The 23,090-nt window shown below is 37.3% G+C and overlaps 1 protein-coding gene across 3 annotated transcripts in view; it reads right to left on the bottom strand.

Moving 5' to 3' along the window:
• Positions 1-74: 74 nt before the first annotated feature.
• VPS54 (VPS54 subunit of GARP complex) overlaps positions 75-23,090 on the bottom strand; it is a 76,017-nt gene continuing 53,001 nt past the window's right edge. The window contains exons 16-23 of one of the 3 annotated variants that reach the window (XR_005718284.1): positions 20,921-21,026; positions 20,565-20,665; positions 19,960-20,047; positions 19,280-19,401; positions 19,088-19,168; positions 9,960-10,067; positions 7,821-7,915; positions 837-1,475 (exon numbers count right to left, since the gene is read on the bottom strand). Coding sequence is in view for 2 of the 3 variants with exons in the window: in XM_040224025.1 (XP_040079959.1) it covers positions 1,370-1,475; positions 7,821-7,915; positions 9,960-10,067; positions 19,088-19,168; positions 19,280-19,401; positions 19,960-20,047; positions 20,921-21,026 (706 nt within the window). In the remaining variant the exon portion in view is untranslated. Of the gene's footprint in view, positions 1,476-7,820; positions 7,916-9,959; positions 10,068-19,087; positions 19,169-19,279; positions 19,402-19,959; positions 20,048-20,564; positions 20,666-20,920; positions 21,027-23,090 lie in introns of all 3 variants that reach the window. The other 2 variants (XM_040224025.1, XM_040224026.1) reach the window with 2 other exon arrangements.

The raw sequence follows: 23,090 nt of genomic DNA on the forward strand, positions 1-23,090 counted from the left end.
GTTTTTGAGTAAGCTGCTTATTTTCTTTAAAATTTACTGTATACTATTAAAAAAACTTGTCTTTTAAAGTCTGGTAATTTTTTACAGCTTTATTTTAGACAGACAGTTTAAGAACCAATGACATACCTCTGTAATAAGGATAAAGGAAAGAAAACAGGCTTTCCTTTTAGGAAACCAAAGAGCACAAAATAAGACTATTTCATTGTACATAATCACCACAAGGTTAGGCACTCTGACAGGGTTAGGCAAGATTCCTGGTGTGAAGTGAGGCACAGGCACTTTCATTTAATTCTAATTTTGAAGGTAGGTATTATAAAAGTCTTTAATTTAAATAATTTACTCATCACCTTATATTTCTGGCCCCAACACAGCAGCCTATATTTTAAAAGTTCTATCTATCCCTGGTCTTTGTTCATATACACACTGAAAGTAACTTACAAAAAAGAACCCAAGGAGGCGGGGGGCATACTTCAACGTTATCTAAACGTTAAAATGAGAACTCAAAATTAGGCAGAATATATGAAAATGTATTCTTGCTCCTAAAAATAAAAAGGAAAGAAACACCCCAACCCTTCATAGATACTTTTATAAAAATACAGCTGTTAAACTGCAGGCTTTCATATACCACATCTGATAAGTATTTAAATTAATAGTTGCATAAATAAACACCAAAATCTTACTCTTTAATTATTACTTGTGATCAGCCTTTCAAGTATTTAGACTATTCTGGAAGGCTTTACGCAGCTGACATAGAGCGGTGATAAAAAGATAAAATTTGCAACACACAAAGCCTGAAACTTAACATTGGTCACTAAAACAAAAACTGAATTCCTAAATCCAAGCAATCAAAAGATGTTTATTTTTTATAGAAAGATCTGTAAAAAAATAATTTTTCAAACAGCTTTACTTTCATAGAGAAAACTTTCTACAGAGGTTGAGTAAGATTTTAATATTTTAAATTGTACCATCATTAAATAAAGTGGGACACCATATGAATTTCATTGCACTGGAAGAAATGCAAAGCATTTTTTAATATAAAGTATACAGAGCATTCTAGTCAACTACAGCTGTGTTACAGCTATGTGTTCTTTTGGATTTGGTCCAAAGAAACCTGAGTCTGTTTCCAGAGAGAATGAAAAATGTTATAGACACCTGATCAGTTACTCCTCACTGAAGGAAGCACACAAATGGCATTCCTTGTAGATCCCACTGAATCCCACTTTCCCAACACTGACACACTCCTTTTCCCCTTTCCCAATCCCGGTTCACTGTGGGCTCCAGATTCAGTTCTTGAGTCACAGGCGTCCATGTTTCCATCATAAACACACATCCCCTGGTCAGATGAACTACCCAGTTTTCCAGTATGTCATCACCTTTTCTGTTCCCAGATCTCGGCCATATTTAGGTCCAAATCTTGAAGGCCTTTTAAGGCTTGAAGATTTCCAGTGTAAAAAGCTACATCTGCTGTGACCAACCTAAACATTGGAGAGAAAATTTTTTTAATCTCATGCTTTCATTTCAAATAAAGTAGCTGTGCTCACAAAGTAAAAGACCTATCCTAGCTTCTAGACTGACTGTGATTTAAAATTTGGATGCCCTAGGGACCAAATGTCAAGATTCCTACTATCATATAGTTAGATTATATAATGCTGTCTCTTTCAACAGTTTTGTTGAAACAATTCTGTCTCTCCAAAAGATTGGAGTCAGTTTCACAAATAAATTTATCTTAAAACAGTATGAAACAGAAAAATAATGGTGTAAGTTTTTTTTTGGATCAGTTGTCACTAGAGTATATGTGTATGTCACTAGTGAACTCAAGAAAAAGACAAGGTTTCCATCTTAAAAAAAAATGAAGGCTGGTACTCACATGTAAGTACTACTGGATACAAAACTTGATACTGATAATATAACAATACTTGACAAAAAGCCAAGAATTACACTTTTGAGTATTTAGCTGTCGCATTAATGCTTATCCTTGAAAAAACACTCCTGGAAAGAAGGCTCAGATAAATATCATAGCTCCACACACAAGAAATAGGGACCAGTCTGATGAGACGTATACGTTGACAGATGTGGCCCACAGAGGAAAAAAAAAATCTTGATTTAATATTTTATAAAGAAAGAGGAAATGCAGCTTTGATATTTTAAAGAGCATGTAAGGTCTAGACTGCTGGACTACAAAGGGGGAAGGATATTTTTATGTACTAGAGTCTATAGATACCTTTGTACTTGTGTACTTAATGTTTCAGCTTTTGTCACATGGCAGAATTTAGTTACAACCATATTTTTGTTTGAAATTTCTGGTTCAGAGTGCTTTATAATTCATAAAAGAATAAATTATGTTTTCTGTGATAATAGGATCAGTAAATACACTGAAACTAACAGCAGAGGCTCAGAAAAGAACAAAGTCTTTTTAAGGCAAGTTTCCTACATTAAAAATTAAACAAAATTAACATAAATCTCCATTTTAAAAGATCAAGTTATGTTTTACAATTTATAGTCTATAGAAGAAAGTACATAGAAAGTATACGCTGTACATCAAAGTTGAGAATTTTTGTTTGCTAAAAGGACAAAAAAGAAAAGCAAATATGTGCAATATATGTAACCAATGAAGGATTAATTTGAAGGCATATGCAAAAATCTGAAATCAGCAAGAAAAAAATAACACCCAGATAAAAAATGGGCAAAGTACAAAAAGTCACAGATGAAAACACCTGAATGACAAATATGTGAAGACAGACATTAGGAAATGCAAATCAAAAAAAAATACCATTGTATCCATTAGACTGGCAGCAATTAAAAAATGTAACAGCAAATGCTGGCAAGATGTAGAATAAAAGGGAATGTAAACTTGGTACAGCCACTTTGGAGAGCATTCTGGCAAATCCTAGTGGAGTGAAAATGTACATCTGATTCACTTCTAGATATGAACCCTAAAGAAAACATCACATCATTAGACATGTATAAGGGAAGATCTTCACTGTGGCATGATTGTAATGGAAAAAAATAATAAACTAAAATCAATCATTAGGTGAAATGGATACATTAATATGGTTGATTCATGTGGAGGAATACAATAAAGCAATAAAAAATGGATGATTTTTATATATCAGCATAAATAAATAATAGAAAAAGCAAGCAGTGTATGTACAAAATATCATGTAAATAATAAAGCAGCTCCACATTTTTTCTGAGATGAAGAGGTAAATGAGAAGAACTTAAAGGATATAGACCAGATTTACTAGAAACACTGCCGAAGGGCTGGGAAAAAGAGAAAAGGACTCAAGATAGGGGTCAAGGGGTACTCAAGCTTTGTTTGGAATGCCAATTTTCAAAAACGCTGAACTTTGTTTTCAAGTGAAAATTAAAATTGTTAATACTGATCAATTCTAAGTAACAGAAATACAAATATTCTCTATATGTCTCCATATTTTTTAAATGTCTTAAAATAGAGAAAAAGAAAATCACATTAAAAAGAAAATGTGCGGGAAAGGGGAGAAGGAAAGGAACATTGCTTAATGGAGCTTCCAAGGTGGTGCTAGTGGTAAAAAACCCACCTGCCAATGCAGGCGACATAAAAGATGCAGGTTCTATCTGTGGGTAGGAAAGATCCCCTGAAGGAGGGCACCAGGCTCCAGTCCATAAGGTCGCAGAGTTGGACACAAGCATGCACACTTAACAGGCCTGGGATTTCCTCTTGAGGTAGTAACAACTTTCAGTTCAGTTCAGTTGCTCAGTCGTGTCCAACTCTTTGCAACCCCATGGAGGGCAGCACGCCAGGCCTCCCTGTCCATCACCAGCTCCAGAGCTGACTCAAACTCATGTCCACTGAGTCAGTGATGCCATCCAACCATCTCATCCTCTGTCGTCCCCTTCTTCTCTCGACTTCAATCTTTCCCAGCATCACGTTTTTTTCAAATGAGTCAGCTCTTTGCATCAGATGGCCAAAGTATTGGAGTTTCAGCTTTAGCATCAGTCCTTCCAATGAACATTCAGGACTGAATTCCTTTAGGATGGACTGGTTGGATCTCCTACCTGTCCAAGGGATGCTCAAGAGCCTTCTCCAACACCACAATTCAAAAGCATTAATTCTTTGGCACTCAGCTTTCTTTATCGTCCAACTTTCACATCCATCCACGACTACTGGAAAAATCATAGACTTGACTAAACGGACATTTGTTGGCAAAGTAATGTCTCTACTTTTTAATATGCTGTCTAGGTTGGTCACAACTTTTCTTCCAAGGAGTATGCGTCTTTATTTTATGGGTGTAGTCACCATCTGCAGTTATTTTGTAGCCTAAAAAAATAAGGTCTGCCACTGTTTCCACTGTTTCTCCATCTACTTGCCATGAAGTGATGGGACCAGATGCCATGATCTTTGTTCCTGAAAGTTGAGCTTTAAGCCAAGTTTTTCACTCTCCCCTTTCACTTTCATCAAGAGGCTCTTTAGTTCTTCACTTTCTGCCATAAGGGTGGTGTCATCTGCATATCTGAGATTATTGATATTTCTCCCGCCTATCTTGATTCCACCTTGTGCTTCTTCCAGCCCAGTGTTTCTCATGATGAACTCTGCATATAAGTTAATAAGCAGGCTGACAATATACTGCCTTGACATACTCTTTTTACTCTTTGGAACCAGTCTGTTGTTCTATGTCCAGTTATAACTGTTGCTTCCTGACATGCATACAGATTTCTGAAGAGACAGGTCAGGTGGTCTGGTATTCCCATCTCTTTCAGAATTTTCCAAAGTTTGTTGTAATCAACAAAGTCAAAGGCTTTGGCATAGTCAATAAAGCAGAAATAGATGTTTTCTGGAACTCTCTTGCTTTTTCGATGATCCAGCAGATGTCGGCAATTTGATCTCTTGTTCCTTTGCCTTTTCTAAAACCAGCTTGAACATCTGGAAGTTCACGGTTCACGTATCATTGAAGCCTGGGTTGGAGAATTTTGAGCATTACTTTGCTAGTCTGTGAGATGAGCGCAATTGTGCAGTAGTTTGAGCATTCTTTGATATTGCCTTTCTTAGGGATTGGAATGAAAACTGACCTTTTCCAGTCCTGTGGCCACTGCTGAGTTTTCCAAATTTGCTGGCATATTGAGTGCAACACTTTCACAGCATCATCTTTCAGGATTTGAAACAGCTCAACTGGAATTGCATCACCTCCACTAGCTTTGTTCATAGTGATGCTTCCTAAGGCCCACTTGACTTCACATTCCAAGATGTCTGGCTCTAGATGAGTGATCACATCATTGTGATTATCTGGGTCATGAAGACCATTTTTGTACAGCTCTTCTGTGTATTCTTGTCACCTCTTCTTAATATCTTCAGCTTCTGTTGGGTCCATACCATGTCTGGTCTTTACCGAGCCCATCTTTGCATGAAATGTTCCCTTGGTATCTCTAATTTTCTTGAAGAGATCTCTAGTCTTTCCCATTCTATTGTTTTCCTCTATTTCTTTGCACTGACAAGGCTTTCTTATCTCTCCTTGCTATTCTCTGCATTCAAATGGATATATATTTCCTTTTCTCCTTTGCTTTTGGCTTCTCTTCTTTTCACACCTATTTTTAAGGCCTCCTCAGACAGCTATTTTGCTTTTTTGCATTTCTTTTTCTTGGGGATGGTCTTGCTCCCTGTCTCCTGTACAATGTCATGAACCTCCATCCATAGTTCATCAGGCACTTTGTCCATCAGATCTAGTCCCTTAAATCTATTTCTCACTTCCACTGTATAATCATAAGGGATTTGATTGAGGTCATACCTGAATGGTCTAGCGGTTTTCCCTACTTTCTTCAATTTAAGTCTGAATTTAGCAATAAAGAGTTCATGATCTGAGCCACAGTCCTCTCCCAGTCTTGTTTTGGCTGACTGTATAGAGCTTCTCCATTTTGGCTACAAAGAATATAATCAATCTGATTTCGGTGTTGACCATCTGGTGATGTCCATGTGTAGAGTCTTCTCTTGTGTTATTGGAAGAGGGTGTTTTCTATGACCAGTCCATTCTCTTGGCAGAACTCTATTAGCCTTTGCCCTGCTTCATTCTGTAAAATGTGTGGAACTAGACAAAGCTGGTGGTTGCACAGAGGTGGTGGTTGTGAAGGCACTAAGGGCCACTGAATTTTTAACTGTGAAATGTTTAATTTTATGTTATGTCCTAATTTCAGCTTGAAAAAAGTAAAATTTTAGAGCCATTTCAAAAAAAAAATTCCTGTCTTTGGCTACAGTCTAGAGGTAAGTTTTCAGGAAATTCTATCCGTCAAGGGATCAGTCAAAGACATATTTGATTTACTAAGTATTACTGTCTTTAAAAGTGTGAGACAATGAAGATCTTGAAGGTGCCAATCTCCAAATAGTTATATTAACAAAGAAAATAACAGGTGATGAATTAATTTGGATGCTTCGGATCTACTGGTCTGAAAACAACCAACTAGCAAGATTCAGTTATGGGAATAAAAGTAGGAATATATGAAAGGAATGGGACTTTAAAACAGTATTAGGTTTCTTTGAATAGTGTCTGAGAGATATTTGGTATTCATTATACCGTCATTAAACTTTTCTGTGGCTTTGAAATTTTTGAAAATAAAATAATTCTTTAAAAAAAGAAGAACCAGGTAATAATCAAAAGAAAACCAGATTTTTGTATAAAACTCTTAAATTCAGCCTGGCAGACAAATTCAGCAGCTTGAAGCTTACAAATAGTTTTCTGCAAAATCAATTTACTGTATTCTCCAACATCACAGGTTTTAACTGTGTGGGTCCATTTTTTAAAAATAGTAAATATTAGAGCATTATACGATCTGCAGTTGGTTGAATATGTGAATGTGGAATTGTGGGTACAGAGAAACCCTATATATGGAGGGCAAAGTCCTTAAGTTATTCTCAAATTTTTCAACTGCTACAGGGCAGCACACCTAATGCCTTTCCCTACCGTTCAAGGGTCAAACATACTTTTTTATTTTAAGGGCAAAGCCAACTTCTGATTCCAAAATATGGTTTTTACATTTGTCCCTATAAGTTTGAAATTTAAGCCTGAAATGTCTTTAATGGGGAAAAAAAAAATATTCCATTCCTAAAAATCCATGAATAGGTAACAGAGTACAGAAATCATACTAAGGTGTAACTTATATTATCAGTGCCTTGCATTTTATATAATCTTTAAATTCATATCCTAACCTACATTGCTATTAACAAAAATTCTGTGACAGAACTTTTTATCATTCCCAATATAAGAAATATTAAGGCTCAGAGATATTAAGTGACTTGCTCAGTTATAGAGCTAGTAAGTGGCCAAACTTAACCAAGTTTTCTGATTCTAAATCTTATGTTTTATATGTCATATTATTTCAACAATAATACATAAAATTTGTTCAATGGCTTACAAGAAAATATATGCACATTATTTTTTGTAACCCTGTGGAGGAATTAAAGAGATTTTACCACTCTCATTTTATACATAAGGCAGAGTTTAAGTGACTTTCTCATGGTCATACAGGTACAAAGTAGGACTTTGAGTCCTGTCTGGACAGCTGAAGACTACTGGATGACAGACCTAAGGAGGTGCTACTAACGCACACTGCCTCAAAGTAGACCTGTAACGTCAGTTAACTAACTGACCATTTATAAAACACTTTAACATAAACAGATAGATAGATATAGAGACACAGCACCTCCACAGAGAAAAAAAAAAAAAAGACAAAAGATTGCTGATTTTACAACTGTGGGGCCCTGGCAAGATTACAGTGGTAAAGGACAGTGTAATGAATAAAAACTAATCAAACAACTCAATATGGTAGTATGTGGTAAAAATATGTTGAAAACATACCCATTTTGAGGTCCTCCATCATTTATCACATTTAAGTGAGATAATTGCTTTTTCAAGTGGAGTTTGTAACTTGCATTAATTCTTAAAAATAACATCTGGAAAAGAAACAAAACTAAGTTTCTTAAAGCTCTACTGACACAGAAGATATAAGTAATTAATATTATTTGGAGAAAATTTTTTTGCTTTGGCATATACTTTTAAAATGCTCCTCTGAAAGTACAGAATTGCTATTTCAGTATAGTTTTTCTTCTTAGTTGGGTAAAAGCTCTTTTTGCCCTTCACAGCAGTACTCCTTTTAGTGGTATGATTTACTACTGCCTTTCTGCCCCTTAAAAGTCTTCTGGAATATGTAAATGGGATGAACCATACAGGTAAAAAGAATAGAGAAAAGATGGAGAATTCTGCATTAACTAGGAACCTGACAGAGAAAAAAGTCACAATGGTAAAAGGAAGGCTATTGTTACCCTTCTAAATTACTTGGAAGTATTTTATCGCTCCATATGCAGATTTTTAATGCAATGCCCCAGTACTTCTTTGGGAAATGCCTGACCTGAAATTATATAAAATTAACCCATGGAAACAATTTTGTGAAATATATTTTCCATGACAAAAATATATAAAGTCGTCTATGAAAAAGTTTTATGGAATCACTGGTACTCAAATGACAATAATGACATAAAATTTATACTTTGTGCCCAGGTTTGAAAAGAGTTCACTTTAAATGAAGATGCAGATAAAAATACACAAAATACCTGTGTATTCAGCTCACTGATCTGGCTAAGTCCTGCTCCAGAATTAGAACTCAGAGGGCAAATTCAGAAGGTTGGAATGTCAGATGTGGGGGATCTTGCATATGGAATGAAAATGATGGTTTGGCTAGGAAGACTGAGAAAGGAAAAAAGAGACCCTAGTCGGTGCTCCATATCTCAAAGCTCCTCCTAAGTCCTCAGTGAGCCCCAAAGATGGTGGATGATATTTATTCATAAAGTTAGTATGATTAATAAAAACCTAGGAAAACATGAGAAGATGGTAATAGCTAGTATAAGATGGAAGTTCAAGGTGGTGTGGAAAAGGAGACCAGCAGAAGAAAAAGCAGGGAAGAGACACTACAAACCTACACTTTGCTCCCAAATACCAATGCTATGCACTCAACCAATTAGAGACAAACTGAAATAAGAAATTTGTCTGAAGAGCAAAAATTCCAGTGAAAGCTAAGATCATTAGTCATATAACAACTAGGCTTGTACTAATTATAACACTGTGTGTTTGTTAAGTCGCTTCAGTCGTGTCCGACTCTTTGCAAGCCTGTGGACTATAGCCCGCCAGGCTCCTCTGTCCATGGGACTCTCCAGGCAAGAACACTGGAGTGGGTTGCCATGCCCTCCTCCAGGGGATCTTCCAGACCCTAAATACAACTAAGCTTGATTGATCACCTGGTATAAAGGGAACAAACTAAGGTGGATAAAGAAGACTGAAAAAAAGAAGTACTGGAGCCTTTAAAGTACTACTAGGAAATGGAATTGAGGGAAGTCAGGGGTAGGAATGTCATGGAAAAGTGAAGAGAACACTGATGATAGTGTAGGGAAAACGGTAGAGGCAGAGGGTGGATACTTCATAGGCAAGAGATGCTCAAGTCTACCCATTTTGCTATTTTTCCTGATTTGTGCCTACTACACATTATTTATGCTGACCTAACAAACATTAAGGTATACTGACTTGAGTTATTAAGTTATTAAGTCAAACAGTAATTCCTTCCCTATCCAATTTGGATTATAATCAATGTGTAACTTATTCTACTATTCACTGATTAAATGCTAACCCTGATTTTCAAACCAATAATGTAATAAATAATGGTAGAATCTGGGACTTCTGATGACCCAATGGACAAATAAAAATGTGCTTTTTAGAATGGCTGACCACAGAGCAAAGCTACCACTGCACTTGTCTGTCAGGGCAAGGAGGGCTTTGAAATCAGAAATTTCTATCCATGTTCCACAAGTCAATATAACAACTGGAAAAAAATAATAATGATCATATTGGAACATGAACTAAGCTTACATGTGCCAACAGTACATAAAAACACTTCAATTCTGCATGTATATTATGATATATATAATAGTTTTAGGAATTACTACTCACTTGCGTTTGTTCTTCAGGAAGGAGATCAAATATAGCTTCATGCATTTTTGCCATTTGCTTACAAATATTCCTGAAACAGGCAGAAGGAACGGGAGCTTTCACTTCATACTGGCAGGGAAAAATAATGAGAATTATATTCATGTCCTCTGTAATGTGTACCATCCCCACTGTTCCCTAAAACATATTATTTTCTGCCCTTACACATCTAACTCTGATATAGTTGAAGCTTACACTTCAACTATATTCTGTGCTACTCATGCAAATCTCAAAAATTTTTCATCAAAAATTTTAATCTACTTTGAGACAGCCAGCATAATTTAGTGGCTAAGAACACAGACTGCTCCCCTTCATAAGAGGGCCGTGTGATGTGTTGCTCAGTCACGGTCTGACTCTTTGCGACCCCATGGACTGTAGCCCAGCAGGCTCCTTTGTCCATGGAATATTCCAGGCCAGAATACTGGATTGGGCTACCATTCCTTACTCCAGAGGATCCTGACTCAGAGATGGAACTGCATCTCTTGCATCTCCTGCACTGGTAGGCAGATTCTTTACCATGGTGCAACCTGGGAAGCCCTAAAGATGGACTGCTGCTGCTGCTGCTGCTAAGTCGCTTCAGTTGTGTCCGACTCTGTGCGACCCCATAGACGGCAGCCCACCAGGCTCCCCCGTCCCTGGGATTCTCCAGGCAAGAACACTGGAGTGTGTTACCATTTCCTTCTCCAATGCATGAAAGTGAAAAGGGAAAGCGAAGTTGCTCAGTCGTGTCCGACTTTCCGCAACGCCATGGACTGCAGCCCACCAGGCTCCTCCATCCATGGGGATTTCCAGGCAAGAGTACTGGAATGGGGTGCCATTGCCTTCTCCAAAAGATGGACTGCTTAGGTTCAAATTCCAACTCTTAAAATTCTTACCTATGTGAGATTGGGTGAGTTACTTCTCTGTATTAGGTGAGCTTACTTCTCTATATCTCAAAGGGCTTGTTCTGAGGATTTTAAAAGATGGTTCATAAGAACTCAAAACTGTGTGTGATATAAAGGAAGTACTCAAAAATGTTAGCTATGATTCTGACTCAATATAGAATAATGAATCATTAAAGTAGGCCCTTCAAATTAACAGTTTGTTTTTTAAACATGATTTTTAGAATGTGTTCAAAGTGGTCATATCTGAAATCAATATAACTGGTAGAAGTAAAATGTTCTTTTTCTTTTGTAGGTGGGCCAATATTATAATCATATTTACCCTAGTTTTCAAGTATCTATACTAAAAATTTTTAATTAGGTAAATTCATTTATTATTCTTACATCTGGAACAGTACACTGGTATGATTTAGATAATCACCTTTTGGCCCATATTACAGAGTTCACAGCTTAAATTATACATCATTTTCATTTATAAGACAAATTTGGGCCAAATAACTACATTTTAGATGCATTAATCTCATATAGTTTATTAAAATGATGAGTTTCAATATATTGCAGTAGTAGAACCATGTAGAAGTCATCATGTGACTGGACCAAGCAACATTATGACCACTCAACGATTTCTCTCTTCAGCCTACAGTATATCAAATATCCCCTTTTCTTTTTTTACTAACAGTTCTAAGATATAATTTGTATACCATAAAATTCACCCCTTTGAAGTATACAATTAACTGTTTTTTAGTAAACTCATAGCTATACAACCATCACCACTAATTTACGAACACTTCCATCAACCCAAAAAGAAACCCCATCTCCATTAGCAGGCACTCCCCATTCCCCACTCTCCTCAGTTCCTGGTAACACTCATCACTAATGGAATCATACAGCGTATCGCTTTTGTGACTGGCTTCTTTCACTTAGCATGCTTTCAAAGGTTCATCCATGTTGCATCCAGTATGTCATCCTTTTTATGGCTGTATGATATTCCACTGCATGAATAAACCATAGACATTTGGGTCATTTCTACTTTTTGGCTATTATGAATAATAATGCCATGAACATTCATGTATAGATTTCTGTATAGACAGATGTTATCAATTCTCTTGAAGTAGAATTACTGGGTCATATGGTAACTTCATGTTCAACCTTTTGAGGAAATGTAAAATGTTTTCCAAAGTGTCTGTACCACTTTACAATTCCACCTAGCAATGGGTTTCAATTTCTCCATATTCTCTCCAATACTTGTTACTGTCATTTTACCCATCCTAGTGGGTATGGAATAATCTCACAATGGCAAAACCCCCTTATCTTAATTACCCCCATGTCCTGAGTTGAATAATATCCCCCCAAGATTCATGTCCACTTGGAGCCTCCAAAGGTCATACTGGATTGGAGTGGGCCCTAAATCCACTGACTGGTATTTTTATAAAAGAAAGGAGAGGGAAATTTAGACACAGAAACACAGAGAGGGAAGATGGTCATGTGAAGACAGAGGCAGGGACTGAAGTGATGCATCTCCAAGTCAAGGAATGCCAACAACTGACAGAAGCACCTGAAGCTAGAAAGAGGCCAGGGAGTTTTCTCTGTTAGAGCCTTCAGAGGGAGCATGGTCTGGGGACACTTTGATTTGGGATTTCTATCCTCCAAAAACTACAAGACAATGCACTTCTGTGTTCTAAGTCCCTTACTAAGTCCCTTACTGTCCTTTACTAGGCAGCCCTAGTAAACTAGTATACCGCTCAAAACTTTCCTTCATCACTGCTTTCCCTCAAAATAGTATTCTTTCTGTATGACTTTTACCATACATGGATTCAATCATTTAAACTTGATACTGCCCTTCATTATTCTCAACCTTTAAAATACGTTTCCTGCCACCATTCAAACAATCTTCCCTCTACCATAAACAATCTTCTGAAATTTCTCTCTGGAAAAAAATTACTAAAGAGGTCCTAATTTCCAAAGTTAATAACTTTTTTAGTTCCCCTTCTTCGTTTCTCTGCAGTGTTTCACACAACCTCACACTGGAAACGTTATCCTGGTGCAGTACAACGCTTTCCCAGTTCCTTTTCTCCTAACCTTCCCCCTCTTCTATCTCCTGTCTCCTAAGTGCTGCTGCTGCTAAGTCACTTCAGTCGTGTCCGACTCTGTGCAACCCCACAGACGGCAGCCCACCAGGCTTCCCCGTCCCTGGGATTCTCCAGGAAAGAACACTGGAGTGGGTGGCCATTTCCTTCTCCAATGCATGAAAGTGAAAAGTGAAAGGGAAGTCGCTCAGTCGTGTCCGACTCTAGCGACCTCATGGACTGCAGCCCACCAGGCTCCTCCATCCATGGGATTTTCCAGGCAAAAGTACTGGAGTTGGGTGCCATTGCTTTCTCTGCTCCTAAGTGCAAAGAAACTTTAATATTAATCCTCTCTTATCTTCCTCACGTTTCTCTTATCAATATTGTTCAATCCCATGACTTCTAATATATCTCTAGTTATGAACCACTTTATTACATGCTCCCCTTTATTATTCATTACATGCTCCAATCCACATTTGAGCTTACCATGAGCTTTCCCAAACCTGCTCTCTTACCTGTTTCAATTACTATTACCAGTATTACCATCCTCCTGGTCACACAGACTTGAAATCTCCAACTTAAGTTTTTAACCCCTTCTCTTTGTTTCCTTGTATTGAATCAGTGACTAAGTCTCACCAATTATACTTTCAAATTATTTTACACATTAGTTAGTACTCTAGGTCAGAATTTCTAAACCTCCACACTACTGACATTTTGAGCTAGATAATTTTTTGTTGTGGGGGCTGTCCTGTGTATTGTAGGATATTCGGTAGCATCCTTAGTCTCTACTCACTAATTACTAGTACCATTCCACACGAAACTGTGACAACCAAAAAACTGCCACAGATAAAGTATGGATGACAAACTAACACATGAAAAGATACTCAACATATTAGTCATTATAGAAATTAAAACCACAATGAGATATCACTCAATGCAGACCCACTAGAAGACTAATGTTAAAAAACAGACAACAGAAAGAGCTAGTGAAGATAAAAGAGTATCCAGAAGTCTTATACATCATAAAATTGTATAGTCACTTTGGAAAATAATTTGGCAGTTTTTTTAATAAAGTTGCCATAAAGTTTTACATTTCTATGCCAACATCAATATATTTAAAGCATTTACACAAAAGAAAACACATGCCCATACAAAGATGTGTCCATGAATGTATATTATTCATAACAGCCAGAAACTGGAGAAAATCCAAACATCTATTTATCAAATGGATAAACAAATAGCAGTACTTCAATCAATACCACTTTACAATAAAAATGAACAAGATATTAACACATGTTGTAACATCCATGAATTTCAAAACCATTATGCTAAATGAAAGGAACCTGGGACAAGATGTATAATTCCACTTATAAGACATACTGGAAAAGACAGAACTAAGTAGAAGAAAATCACATCAGTGGTTGTCATGGTTTTGGGGTATTGGGAAAGGATTAACTTCAAAAATGCCCTAGAGGGTGTTTAGTAGTCCTTCTACTACCTCATTCAGGTTAACATTCATCAAACTATATACTGAGGATGACTTTTACTCAATGTAAATTATACCTCCATCAATCTGACTTAAACTGCTTAGCTTTCCACTGGTAGTCAAAGCCCTCTTCTACCTTTCCAACATATCTCCCACTCTACTCTTGGGCTTACCCACCCTAAAACATTAGCTATACAGAATTACTTACTTTTGTTATTATTTAAAACAGCAGCAAAAGCATTAGCAATCAATGTTTACTGGAACTGTCTCTAGTCAGATACAAAGATATGACAAAAGAAAAGTGCTCCACATATATTATCTCATAAATCCTCATTACATCCTTATGAGATTTTTATTATCATCCCTATTTAGAGATAGAAACTGAGGCTTAAATAAATTAAGAATTTGCCGAAGGTTCTTCAATGGCTCATGTGTGACAAACATGAAATTTGAACTTAGGTCTGCTGCTGCTGCTAAGTCGCTTCAGTCGTGTCCGATCCTGTGCGACCCCATAGACGGCAGCCTACCAGGCTCCCCCGTCCCTGGGATTCTCCAGGCAAGAACACTGGAGTGGGTTGCCATTTCCTTCTCCAATGCATGAAAGTGAAAAGTGAAAGTGAAGTCGCTCAGTTGTGTCTGACTCTCAGTGACCCCATGGACTGCAGCCTACTAGGCTCCTCCGCCCATGGGATTTTCCAGGCAAGAGTACTGGAGTCAGGTGCCATTGCCTTCTCTGAACTTAGGTCTACCTAACTCCAAAACCTGACACTAACCTTCCTTCTTATGATTCCAATCAATATGTCTACTCACGCTGTTACCTCAGTGTATCTCTTTGCCTCAACTTAATCGGCTCTACTTGCTGTTTAGTCGCTAGGTCATGTCCGACTCTTTTGCAACCATATGTAGCCTGCCAGGCTCCTCTGTCCATGGGATTTCCTGGGCAAGAATACTGCAATGGATTGCCATCTCCTTCTCCAGGGGATCTTCCCAACCCAAGGACTGAACCTGTGTCTCCTGCATCAGCAAGTGGATTCTTTACCATCAAGCCACCAGGGAAGCCCATCCTAATTGTGAAAAGCAAAATTTATATGCATGCCTCATCTATTAAGCTTTCCCAGACCTACTTCCCCAGCTAACAACCATGTCTTTCAAAACATTAAAAGCTTCAAAAGCACTGAATCATTTCCTTACTTTATTATACTTTATATAATCTACCTCCTGTAATAATTACTGATATAATTATCATACTAGATATTTTACTATTTGAGGACAAGATAAAAGTTTTCTTCACTTTTGTGTATCTCTGTTAACCTAACACAATTTAACTCAACATGAATTAATGGTGGCTGGGACATTAGTCTAGCCAGTAGTATCATTAGATGTTAATGCTTTATTCTGCTCAAGGAAACATACCCTTACTTATTAGCTTCTTAGAATCAACCTATATTTTATTACTATGCTATTCCTCTTTCCCCAAATTAAAATTCCAGGTAAGAAAATGAAAAGGTAAAAATTGAGAGAGACTAACCCAAATCAAACACTCAGCTATTTTGGTATGAATTAAAAACTGGACCAAACTCCTGGGCAACCCATGGAAGCAAGTAGAGCAGGGAGTGGTATACAGACTTGATAATACAGGGCTTCCTTTGTGGCTCAACCAATAAAGAATCTGCCTGCAACGTGGGAGAGCTGGGCTTGATCCCTGGGTTGGGAAGATCCCCTGGAGAAGAGAAAGGCTACTCGCTCCTGTATTCTGGCCTAGAGAATTTCATGGATTGTATAGTCCATGGGGTCACAAAGAGATGGACATAACTGAGAGACTTGAAGAGTGCATGGCAACCCACTCCAGTACTTTTGCCTGGAGAATCCCTGGGGACAGAGGAGCCTGGCAGACTTGAGTCATGGGGTCACAAACAGTTGGACATGACTGAGTGCTATACAGGGAAAAGTAACATGTAGGGGTAACATGAAAAGTCATCAGTGGGGATGGTAGTAAAGAAAACACAAAGTTGCAAATGTCTAGGCACATTCTTGACATTAAAAAAAGACATAAAAAATGGGGAGGGAGGTGTTTGAAGTTTATAAAAGACTTGAGGCATAATAACCAGATGTAATATGTAGATCATGTAAAAGCCTTTGTTCAAACAAATTATTGTAAAACAACTTCTTAGGACAACTCATAAGTTTCAAATAGGAATAAGTATTAGATGATAAGGAATTATTGTAAATTTTGCTGGTTTGATATAGTCATGTGATTATATAAAAAAGTATCCCTCCCTAAGTTTTTAGAAATATATTCTTAAGTACTTAGGGATGAAATGTTACAGGGCCTCAATTTAACCACAAAATATTTCAACAAAAAAGGAAAAATGTTAATGATGGTTAAATACACATGATAAATATATGGGAAGTCCATTACATTATTTTCTTTATTTTTCTTTACCAAAAAGAATGCAATAAAATGTTATAGGAAAAAGTCTAGCCATAGCCCCAATTCTTGTTAAAAAACTCTGGATGACTTGATAGAATAAAGAAAAGGTTTTAAGAGTACCAGCATTTTTTGGATTTGCTTAGTCTCACTATTTAACATTTACCTTACTCTACATTTGGCTCAGACGGTAAAGCGTCTGTCTACATTGCGGGAGACCTGGGTTCGATCCCTGGGTCAGAAAGATCCCCTGGAGAAGGAAATGGCAATCCACTCCAGTACTACTGCCTGGAAAATCCCATGGACAGAGGAGCCTGGTAGGCTACAGTCTATGGGGTCGCAAAGAGTCGGACATGACTGAGCGACTTCACTTTCACATTATCACCCTGGTGGCTCAGATGGTAAAGAATCTTCCTGCAATGCAGGAGATCTGGGTTCTATCCCTGGGTCAGGAAGATCCCCTGAAGTAGGAAATGGCAACCTACTCCAGTATTCTTGCCTGTAGAATTCCATGGACAGAAGAGCCTGGCACGCTGCAGTTCATGGGGTCACAAAGAGTTGGACTCAACTGAATGACTAACACTTCCACTTTCACTTTACTCTATATTGTTAGGTGTTAAGTCCTCTGCTGTATTAGATGGTAAACTTCTTAGGGTAGTTACATGCATTATTCATTGACTTTTGGCACACAGAAGAATGTCATATATCAAAGAGGAAACTGGTGGAATGGAACTGTTTTTGAATTTAGCTTGCATTTCACAACCATGGAGAAAATAGAGAATTTCTAAACAATTTTTCTCCACACAAAACTAGTAATTTAGAGGGCATAATATAGGTATGTCTGCACACAACTGTAAATTCCTTAAGTTTCTTTATTCTTTTTTAAAAAAATTTTTAATTGGAGGATAATTTCTCCACAATGTTGTGCTGATTTCTGCCATTTAACATGAATCAGCCATCTACATACATATATCCCCTTCCTCCTGAGCTTCCCCCTGAAACCCCTATCCCACCCTTCTCAGGTTGTCACAGAGCACCAAGCTGAGCTCCCTGTGCTATATAGCAACTTCCCACCAACTATCTATTTCACAAATGGTAATGTATATATTTCAATGCTACTCTCAATTCATCCTACCCTCTCCTTTCCCCACTGTGTCAAATCCGTTCTCTACATCTGTGTCTCTATTATTGCCCTGCAAATAGGTTCATCAGTACCATTTCTCTAGATGAGTTTTATATCTTTTTAGTTTTAATTTCTAATATGGTACTCACTAATAGCTATATCTGCATAAACAAAAGCTATTTGGGGGTCCTCAATTATTTTTAAGAATGTAAAGGGGGTCCTATGACCAAAATGTTTGAGAACTGAACATTAAACAACGCAATCTTATTTTCCAATCACTGCTTTCTCACTATCAACCTCAAAGATTTGTGTGTTAACGGGCACCACTGTATCTTGTCTTTTTATAATTTTTATGTGTCTGCTGCTCTTGCCATCTCAGAATTTGAAGGATCCAAGTGGAAGGAAAAGCATATCAAAGTGCCTTGCTTTATGAGATTACTCTGAAAATGCTCTGGGGCAAAAGTATAAACTAAACAAAGCTTCAAATTCTCAAATTATGAGATTTCTGCTTTCTCTCTAAAACATGTACTGAGTAATTTAGGGAAAGTAAAGAGTGAGAGATAGGGCAAAAGTGAGTAGGCCTGATTAAGTGACATTTTTCTGAAGATACTTTCCCTGTGTAATTAAGAATTCTTTAGAAAACAGTGCTACTTTTAATGACCTATTTAAAATGGGAAGCAAATAAGAAACAAATACTGAAACTGAATATTTATGATGGAAATAACCCAGCACTTCAGGCTCTGCTTTTTAGCCTAAAAAAATAAAGTAACACACTTTATCACAAATAATTTAATTTTTTCCCTATTTTGATTTTTATTTTCTCAATTCTATCTCTGGAAGGCTTTCAAACTAAAATATGTTTCTAAGAAGATACATAATTTTCAATGCAGCTAATATAAAATTACTTCAATAAAGGGTCTCTCTCATCTTTGAAATCATCTTCCCTCATCCCTATCCTCAAATCCCTTAGGAAATGAAGATCAACTCTTTGGGTGATCTGAACATTCAAGTTTTTCCCTAAATTCTGAAGAATTTTAACTTGTTAGAACTAACTGTGAAAAGTTACAATGCTTTTAAGCAAAGCTTAATAATTTCCATAAATCATTACCTTAGATAACAGCTTGTCAAATAAGCTATCCATTATCGCTACAAGCTTAGCTGATATTTCAGCTATGTGGTCATGGTAGTCCTATAATGAGAAATAACATTGTACATTAAAGACCTGGGACACATCTAAAATACTTAACAATTAAGGAGTTAAAATTTATGAAACTCCAGTAGAAAATACATGAAAAGGTACCTTAGTGATATGATCAAAATGCCTAAGCATACTGTATTGCTTAGGTTGCAGTCGAGCTTCAAAATGAGCCCGGATCACAGGAATGTAGTGCACAATTAACTGCAAACAGCGTGAAGAAAGAGCTGAAGATCCAGGAGATGGACATATCGTGGAAGAAAAAAAGGTATTAGCTGACTTTAATTACCTATCAAATTATGTAAAAAATTAATTTTCTACAGACCCAAGTTTATTACATAAATGGAGAACACAGTGACAGAAAGCAACATACTTCATTTTGTTTAAGAAAATCATTTGATACTGAATGATGTAATGAATTATGCTAATTTTCCCAATGGACTCAAACTGTGGGTAGAATGGCATGAGGAAGGTAAGGGGACAACTGATTCTCATGACATTGATACCTTTCACCCCATACACACTTATGTACTTAATACATATTATATTTTAACATTTTTTTAACAGTAGTGTAACTTCTAATAACTTACATTTATTAAACTAAAAATTCCTTGTAACATTTCTCCAGAAGTTATTTTTCAATTATGGCAATACATAAAAAAAGTAAAGTAGAACTGCTACTTTTAGAGCCTTTGGTTAGAGGCACCAAAAAACCACACATAATAAAAACCTTAGTGACATCACTGAAATGCCTCAGCATGTAAATTAAATGCAAGAATCCATACCCAAATTTTTTGTAGTTATTGTTTTTAGTCCAACAACTTGCAGTGCACCAGCTCCAAGAACTAACTGGCAACTTCTTGAATTGAAGTACTAACAAAGGAAGGAAGAGAGAAAAACCAACAATTTATTAAAAACTACACTTTATATGCTGGCAATATGTTAATTCTAATAATACATTCCTCTTTCCTCTTATTCAAGGACGAAATGAATTTTTCTAGTAGGAGCAATTAAGATTTGTTTATGTAATGACAGAAAAAAAAGGGGGTGTTTCCCAATAATAGTATTTACAGTCTGGTAGGAAAAAGTTGAGAAATTCTAAAAATCAGTTGTTCAAAAATTAATCTTGAATTTGCAATCATAAAACTTGTTGTTTTAGTCTGTAATTGGATAGTCCTATTTTCAAAAGGGTAACAAAATCTTTCTGGACTAAATATGACAACTTTGGGATGGAATTAATTGATAGATTAGGTATTTGAAAAAATAAAGCCTTTTCTATATCTAGCAGTTTAAAATATCTATTAATATGAAATGGCTGAATAAACCTATCACCACAGTTTCACTTCACATCAATGGTTCTCAAAGAATGATTTAAAGAAAAATCTCTAACCTTAGTGAGATGAATTTTGTAAAGTTCAGTGAATTCCTTCCATGCACATTTGAAACCAGTCCAGGTTTTTTGACCTAAGTGGCCTCAGTCATGTTCAGCACCTAACGAACAAATCAACTCCTGTCTCCAATGTCATTAACAACTCTATAGGTGTAATGAGGAATCACTAAATGTTGAGTGAGAAGGAAGCAGGTGGCCTTCAGATAACATGTTGTGAATCAACCACAGCCAAATGTCACAAAATTAATGCCTTAAAGATACCATGACGTTGAAATGTCTAAGAGTTGGAAGATTACTCGCACCCTAATCTTTTACTTCTTCCAAATATTTTTCCATAAAAGTGAAACCATACATACCTTCAATAAGTCTGATAGACGAGTGAGCATGTCAGTAGTAACAGATGGGATATTATCCACACACTGGCAATATTCAAGGATAATTCTTATCAATAGCAATACAGTTCTACCAAAAAAGAGAGAGAGAGAGAGAGAGAGATGAACCAGTAGGCATTCAAAACAAGAAAAATCAAACTGATTTCACATACAAAAATCAATACTGATCTTGGCAACTGTTCAATGATGTGTTTCACCTATAAGCAGAGCAAGTAGAGACTAGAGTAAGGTAAAAAAACCTCTAGGATGTAAAATTAAGAAGGCACTCAGTTTCAAGGTTGTGCAACTCCACGGCATGCACTTTCATGACACTGAGAAAGGGTTCAGTTCAGTTCAGTCGCTCAGTCGTGTCCGACTCTTTGCGACCCCATGAATCGCAGCACGCCAGGCCTCCTTGTCCATCACCAATTCCTGGAGTTCACTCAGACTCAAGTCCATCGAGTCAGTGATGCCATCCAGCCATCCCATCCTGGGTCGTCCCCTTCTCCTCCTGCCCCGAATCCCTCCCAGCACCAGAGTCTTTTCCTTTTCCTTTTTTTTTTTCAGAGTCTTTTCCAATGAGTCAACTCTTCGCATGAGGTGGCCAGAGTACTGGAGCTTCAGCTTTAGCATCATTCCTTCCAAAGAAATCCCACGGTTGATCTCCTTCAGAATGGACTGGTTGGATCTCCTCGCAGTCCAAGGGACTCTCAAGAGTCTTCTCCAACACCACAGTTCAAACGCATCAATTCTTCGGCACTCAGCTTTCTTCACAGTCCAACTCTCACATCCATACATGACCACAGGAAAAACCATAGCCTTGACTAGACGGACCTTAGCCGGCAAAGTAATGTCTCTGCTTTTGAATATACTATCTAGGTTGGTCATAACTTTTCTTCCAAGGAGTAAGCGTCTTTTAATTTCATGGCTGCAGTCACCATCTGCAGTGATTTTGGAGCCCCCAAAAATAAAGTCAGCCACTGTTTCTACTGTTTCCCCATCTATTTCCCATGAAGTGATGGGACCAGATGCCATGATCTTTGTTTTCTGAATGTTGAGCTTTAAGCCAATTTTTTCACTCTCCTATTTCACTTTCATCAAGAGGCTCTTTAGCTCCTCTTCACTTTCTGCCGTAAGGGTGGAGTCATCTGCATATCTGAGGTTATTGATATTTCTCCCGGCAATCTTGATTCCAGCTTGTGTTTCTTCCAGTCCAGCATTTCTCACGATGGACTCTGCATAGAAGTTAAATAAGCAGGGTGACAATATACAGCCTTGACGTCCTCCTTTTCCTATTTGGAACCAGTCTGTTGTTCCATGTCCAGTTCTAACTGTTGCTTCCTGACCTGCATACAGATTTCTCAAGAGGCAGGTCAAGTGGTCTGGTATTCCGATCTCTTTCAGAATTTTCCACAGTTTATTGTGATCCACACAGTCTAAGGCTTTGGCATAGTCAATCAAGCAGAAATAAGATGTTTTTCTGGAACTCTCTTGCTTTTTCCATGATCCAGCGGATGTTGGCAATTTGATCTCTGGTTCCTCTGCCTTTTCTAAAACCAGCTTGAACATCAGAGAGTTCACGGTTCACGTATTGCTGAAGTCTGGCTTGGAGAATTTTGAGCATTACTTTACTAGCATGTGAGATGAGTGTAATTGTGCAGTAGTTTGAGCATTCTTTTGCATTGCCTTTCTTTGGAATTGGAATGAAAACTGACCTTTTCCAGTCCTGTGGCCACTGCTGAGTTTTCCAAACTTGCTGGCATATTGAGTGCAGCACTTTCACAGCATCATCTTTCAGGATTTGAAACAGTTCAACTGGAATTCCATCACCTCCACTAGCTTTGTTTGTAGTGATGCTTTCTAAGGCCCACTTGACTTCACATTACAAGATGTCTGGCTCTAGATTAGTGATAAATTTTGTGCTATAAGCGCATCACTCTTTGTGTGACACTTGCAGTAAGTCTTTTCAGTAAGGCAGGTATCCCATTTCTTGGCCAATTGAAAAATCCTTGGCCAACACTGAAAAAAGTTTAAGCAGTGTTTCTGATTATGTAGCAGGTTATTATAAATGTTGAATTAAGGAAGGGCCTAGTCTAGATTTTCTAAGTGAGATCAAAGAAATTGTGGCTTCTGAGAACAATGTATCTCCTAAGAA

This window comes from Oryx dammah, unplaced genomic scaffold (assembly GCF_014754425.2).
Source record: "Oryx dammah isolate SB20612 unplaced genomic scaffold, SCBI_Odam_1.1 HiC_scaffold_25, whole genome shotgun sequence".
Classification (NCBI taxonomy): domain Eukaryota; kingdom Metazoa; phylum Chordata; class Mammalia; order Artiodactyla; family Bovidae; genus Oryx; species Oryx dammah.